The 6,372-nt window shown below is 37.9% G+C and overlaps 1 protein-coding gene across 1 annotated transcript; it reads left to right on the forward strand.

Moving 5' to 3' along the window:
• Positions 1-1,168: 1,168 nt before the first annotated feature.
• LOC111238935 (chloride intracellular channel protein 4-like) lies at positions 1,169-5,919 on the forward strand. The gene is made up of 7 exons (XM_022768664.1): positions 1,169-1,280; positions 1,443-1,543; positions 2,195-2,304; positions 3,881-4,006; positions 4,184-4,290; positions 4,397-4,572; positions 4,805-5,919. Exons 2-7 carry the CDS (start codon positions 1,508-1,510, stop codon positions 4,967-4,969), a joined length of 720 nt encoding a protein of 239 aa, XP_022624385.1. The 5' UTR covers positions 1,169-1,280; positions 1,443-1,507; the 3' UTR covers positions 4,970-5,919.
• Positions 5,920-6,372: the final 453 nt, after the last annotated feature.

A 6,372-nucleotide genomic window follows, 5' to 3' on the forward strand; every position in this document is an offset into this window, starting at 1 on the left:
CAGAGAGAGGGGGGGGGGGGGGGGGGGGGGGAGGAATGGAGGAAGAGAGAGACATGAAGGCCGGTACTGGATACCAGACAAATCTCGTGTCCTCAGCATGACCATTTCCCCAATCCTTGATATTTTTCTGACATGATAAGACAAACACACTATGTTGCCACATACAAGGCTATTTTTATTTTAGGGCTATCATGTTTGGCTCATTCCCCTTTGTTCAAATTAAGAAACATCTAAACACTACAGCATACAGTGATACTTAAGAAAGGCTCGCAACTTTGTGGCAGCAGTTTAGGAGAAGCCAGTTCCTGTTTGAAGTATGACAGTGCCCTGTGCACAAACTAAGGTCCATAAAAAATACTGCCATTGTCTGAGTTTGTGGTGAGGATGAACTGGACTAGCCTGCAACATCAAACGCCTTTGGGATGAAACATCAACTTGCTGCTCAATGAGTGTAAATCCCTGCAGCCAGGTTGCACAAATCCTGTGGAGAGCCTAATCAGAAGTGTAGGAGCTGTTACAGCAACATATTATGGTTTTGGTGTGAGATGGTCAGCAATAAAATAGGACGGTAATGTTTGGTCATCAACATACTTCTGGCCAAATAATGTAAAAAGCGGTTAACTCTAGTACTTTAAGGAAATAAATTAAGTTGTGCTCTACAATCATTGTAAATGGCCATTTATTTATATGTACCAATGTACCTATACCTACTTATGTTATAGGTACACCATCTTTAAACTGAACTAAACAAAATGAATTTTGTTGTAAACATGCAATGTTTCTTATTTTTTATTTAATTTACTGGATCTTTATGTTGTATTTTCTGAACATTAAGTATTTTATATAACTAACATATTCTAGATCTTGCCTCATAGACAAACAACAGATAATTCTGTTAACCCTCAGCCTATAATAATCCACCTACTGACTAAACTCTTCAATTTTATGTAGAGGAAGAGACCGAGAGCAAACGGGGGCAGAAAGAGGCAAATTTAGACCAAAGTGGACAAACTGGGATAGTAACAGATTGAGAGTGAGATATGTCTTTCAGAGAATATGGTGCAAGGCTGAAAGGTTGAGAGGAGAGATCCAGATTTGCTGGTTAGACTGGAAAGTCCGGAGGGGGAGTAGGCTGCCTCTCAAAGCTTGACAGGTGTGGTGAGAGACGAACAAAAAGCAGACACAGCGAAGAGAAGAGAGGGAGGAGAGGGAGAGGTGAAACAGTGGAATTAAAAAAAGAAATTACAGGCAGAGCAGGCGCTGACTGTGACCAGCAGTGTGTGAGTATAAGCTTCAGTAATACATCTTAACACCAGTTTCAAGTGTGTGACAGTGTGTGTATGAGTGAAAGAATGAGAGTTATCATTACTTAGAGGTATAAACTTCACAATCACAGTTTGTTTTTTAAAATCTCTGTCTTGTCTTTGCATCAACCGTGACAGAAACAAATCCAGAGGAGATAGGTGGACATTAAAAGAGAGAAAAAGACAGACAGAGAGAAAGAAAGATGGCCGAGGCCCCGAAGATTGAACTCTTCGTTAAGGTAAGTAATACAATAATTGTGATGTGTTATGTGTTTGTTTGTTTTTTAAACTTTGTAAAGAAAAATTTTTAAATCTGTATGTGGATGAAACAGGCTTGTGAAGACTCAAATCAAATATAATCATACTGTAATGGCTTTTACAGTTATAATATGAATTATTTATAGTTGAAATAATACAGCTGAAGTGTCTCCTTTGTGCTGGACTGTTGTATTAGTTAACAGTAGAACCTGAAAAGAGGCCTGTCCAGTTTGGAAACCTGTGTCCTGCCCTTTTAAAAAATACCTTAGCTGCCACAAAAGCCTGTGACTCAGTAATATGAGGCTGTGGTGGAAAATATACACTATGATATATCTGAGATAGTAAGCCCCATTTAAATACTAGTTTGCTTAATCTGGGTGGGAAGCAGCCTCAGCCCTCTGTTTAAAATTCCTAGGCGGTTGCATTCAGACTGTCAGAGCAGAGCAGGATCGACAAGAATGCCTGTGCAGGTATTCACAGTTTAGTCAGATACATTACAACGCTAATGCCAAAACCAACGTACATACCCACTGTGCCATTTCAGAAACATATTTGCTTTGTTTTCACCTCACTATTTGCGAACAATGAAAAATGTAAGTGTTTATAACGTATAATGTGTGTGTGTCTGGCAGGCCAGTGTGGATGCTGAGAGTGTGGGGAACTGCCCTTTCTGTCAGAGACTCTTCATGATTCTTTGGTTAAAAGGGGCAAACTTTACTCTCACCACTGTGGACATGAAGAGGTGAGAGCACCTTTTTTTTTTCTTTCTTAATAAAGTATTCAGTCTTGTCTTTGAGACTGACAGGGGTTAGAGACATTAACACATAAACCTACAGTGTAGTGCGATCCGATAAAACATACTACCTTATTTTATATAATTTACCTTAGCTGCTTTCTGATGAAATCTCAACACACATTTCATTTTGTATTTATGGCAGGACGATTGTACTGTGTTATGTTTTAATGTGGTTCATCTTATTGTTCCCACACCCCTTGTTCTTCAAGGTGACTGTAAAGAAAGTGTTGAGGTTGAAAGGAAAAAACTGTTTAAATGTTTCATTAACTGGACTTCAGTGCTACAGCCATTAGAGTTCAAACACAGATAAGAAGCAAACTTTTCCAGCAAGATCAAACCCACTCAGTAGGTCAGATATATAGATACAGATACAGATATGGTATTAATTCAATTAATAATTAATATATTAATAAAGGATTTTTAGTTTCACATCTATAATCAGAGTGCCCAAGATATTTTTTTCTGACTGCCATTGCACAGCTTCAACTCTCATAAGAAACCTGGTTTCACATTTTTCTTCTTTACATTCTCCACAATACTGTGCAGCACTCTGCCTGTTTTTTTCCACTCAATAGGTATTAGAATGAACAGAAAAGTAAGAAGCAGGCATAGAAATAGTCATCACAAAAATAAGAATAAAACAATGAAAATTTTCTCAGACAGTAAAACTGTCCAGTTTTCAACAGTGTCCTTAAATGTTCAGGTGGAGTGTCATATAGACAGACAGGTGGCAGTTGGAAGTTGCCTTTACTAATTTGCAGTGTAACTGATTTGAATCCAAAGCGGTAGTGATATGGTGTTGTTCATTTCTAAGAAAAAACTGCAAATGACAATAACAAGAAACTCAAAAGACTATCTTCCGCCTGAAAACTAAACTTAGGAATTAGGAAATGCAGCTAGAGACAATTAAAAGGAAACTGTTCTTATTCTATTCTTATCATCGTTGGGGAAGAAAGAGCTTGAGTCCAGGATGTCTTACGCAGAGGATGTTTATTGAAGCTTGAGCCCAAGGAGAAAGGAGGATTCATCAATACAGGTTTCTGTGCATGATGTCACCTCAAATCTGAAGCAGGAACCCCTGAGTAGAGTCTTTATACACATAGAGAGATTACTATAGATAGCTTACACTCCATAATTGGTCAAACATCTAAAATAAGAGGAAGAAGAGGGATGTGTAAATACACTATTGGTTAATTAACCACAAACAAGGAAACATGACTATATACGCCCAAGTGCTGATTCTTAGAACACCCAGCCACTTGTTACTGACCATCCGAGGTCTGCTGTTATCAACCCTGGCACCAGTAGTATCAGTAGAAAACCACAGCTGTGTCTGCAGGAGCCACTTGAGCGTCTCAAGGCCTGTAAGATTTAAAGCAGTAGCTGTGGCTAAGAGACCCAGGGCCTGACACTGACCTTTCACCCTGAGTCAGTCATTCATTAGGTGGACAAGAGAAAATTCCCTCACAGAAACTGTCAGTTATTATGTAAAAGAGATGTTTGTGTTTGGCTTCTATTGCAGGGCACCTGATGTGCTCAAGGCTTTGGCTCCAGGCTCTCAACCTCCCTTCCTCATCTACAACAATGAGGTCAAAACAGACACTAACAAGATTGAGGAGTTCCTGGAGGAGACCTTAGCCCCACCACAGTGAGTGGACTGCATCCCGTTTCCGTTCAAACAACACAAACATAGAGACGCAAGCTGATAGTTTAACATATTTTCTGACGAGTATTTTTCAGTTATTGAAACATACTGAATATCTCATTCATACTGCACCGACACACGCTCACCAGCACAATAACATTTTTACTCTACCACTGGCAGGTATCCTAAATTGTGCTGTCGATACAAAGAGTCCAACGGTGCAGGAGAAGACATCTTCCGAAAATTCTCAGGATATATAAAGAATCCCAATCCTACTCTAAATGACAGTAAGGGCATTGGTTCAAAATGCATTTACATTACTTGATGTTTCATATGTAGCCACATGAGGGAGACTGTGACCTGGAGGGAGTATAACACCTCACTGTCTTTCAGTGCTAGAGAATAAATTTCTATCAACTCTGGTGAAGCTGAACATGTACCTAGAGACGCCTCTCCCTCATGAGCTGGACAAGAACCCGAATGCCACTGAGTCCTCACGCCTCTACCTGGATGGTGACACCCTCACCTTGGCAGACTGTAACTTGCTTCCCAAACTCAACATTGTCAAGGTGAGCAGAGTTCAACAGCACTCACTGTATAAAAACATTATTTCCATAGGACAGAAATCTCTTCTTTATCATCTCACTGGTAAAGAGGAGTGAAAAGAGGTTAATGAGCTGATCCCGGATTCAATGTTTTTGCTATTGTTAAAAGAGCACTGACATTTCCTTTTTCTTTTTATCTAAATTCCACCGGTGTGTTTTTGCTAATAATACAATCTTTAAACCCTTCCTCCCCCAGGTGGTGTGTAAGCAGTACCGTGACTTTGCTATCCCTGCAGAGCTGAAAGGTCTGACACGTTACCTAGATAATGCCTACAAAAAGGATGAGTTTCGCTACACCTGCCCAAATGACTCAGAGATCCTCATTGCCTACCAGTCTGTGGCCAAGTACCTGAACAAGTAGCTCAAGAGGCAGAGGTTAAGCAGCATCAGTTAGAACAAAGAAGAGGAGAATGAAAATGCTGACAAAAATGTCTGAAAGCTCTACATGATTTATGTTTTATTTGTGTCAAAATTATATGATTTTGGATAATGAACACTGTTTGCATTATCTTTCTATAAAAAGTATTGCTGTTACTTCAAAGTTGCTTAAAATTTGTATTTGTATATACAGTATGTACTATGGCATGCTCTGCTTGTACTGATGTGGATTTCTTATTCAGCCCCTGTCAGAGTGAGAAAGCACTGTAAATCCCACAGAATATTTATGTTATGTCTCATTGTACATGCATGTATTGTGTCTAAACATTTACCCAATATTGGTTGCAGAATAGTAATTACATTTTTGAGTGAATCAGGTGAAAAAGAAACTAAACTTACATGTTCTTAAACATTCAGAAAGTTGAAAAGAAATGTTTATGGACATAGGATACAAGGACAGAATCAATGTCCACATTTCCAACTTTTTAAGCAATTCAAAGAGAACATGAATGAGAGTATGTAAAAATAAAGAAGCAATGATATCAAGTAATAAAGTAATGCAAAAATAGAAAATATTGCAGTGAAATGAAATTTGGCATTTCAGTCTGATTATAAGGCTAGTTTTGGATGTGCGAATAAAGAAATAAGGAAGTGAAAAGATCATTTGTTTCAGGAAAGGCGCAAATCTGCATAGATTCTCTATTGAATGCACATGTGTGCATATGTCTGCACCTGTATGTGTATGTCTTTCCTTTAACCTTTTGTTGATCTTGTAGGAATGTGTTCCCATGTTTGTCCGCCCGAGAAACAGAAATAATTTCACACAAATTTAATAAAAGAGTCAGAAAAGTAAGAACATATTATCAGGAATCATAACATATCTAAAATATATATTTTAAACATTTATGTTGTAAAATAAACATTTTATAAGAGGCTACAGTATTTGTGTAATTTCTTTTAAACATTTCTGACAGCTCTCCAGTGGTTGAAAAAAGTATTCAGATCCTTCACTATAGTAAAAGTCACATTACTCGAAGTTCCACATTCAAATTTTAACAGAAATATGAATAGCAAAATGCAACAAAAATACCAAAAGTTAAATTGTTCATTAAACAAGCAAAATCGCTTCCGTTAATGTTTTATTGTTATGTATAGGCTGTATTATGTCATTGGATTATCATCACTAGGGCATTAACATGTAAGCACCATTGTAACTGGTCAAGGTGGTGCTAATTGTTACTACCTACTTTACATAGCCTACTGTTGAGTAGTTTAATTGATTTTAATCTCTTTAATTTTATTTTTATGCATTTTTAAGCATTGCATCAGCATTGTAGTTAGTACTTGAGTAAATGTACTTAGTAACCTTCCACCACTGCAGCTTTC

Source organism: Seriola dumerili, unplaced genomic scaffold (genome assembly GCF_002260705.1).
Source record: "Seriola dumerili isolate Sdu_G_001 unplaced genomic scaffold, Sdu_1.0 BDQW01001815.1, whole genome shotgun sequence".
Taxonomy (NCBI): domain Eukaryota; kingdom Metazoa; phylum Chordata; class Actinopteri; order Carangiformes; family Carangidae; genus Seriola; species Seriola dumerili.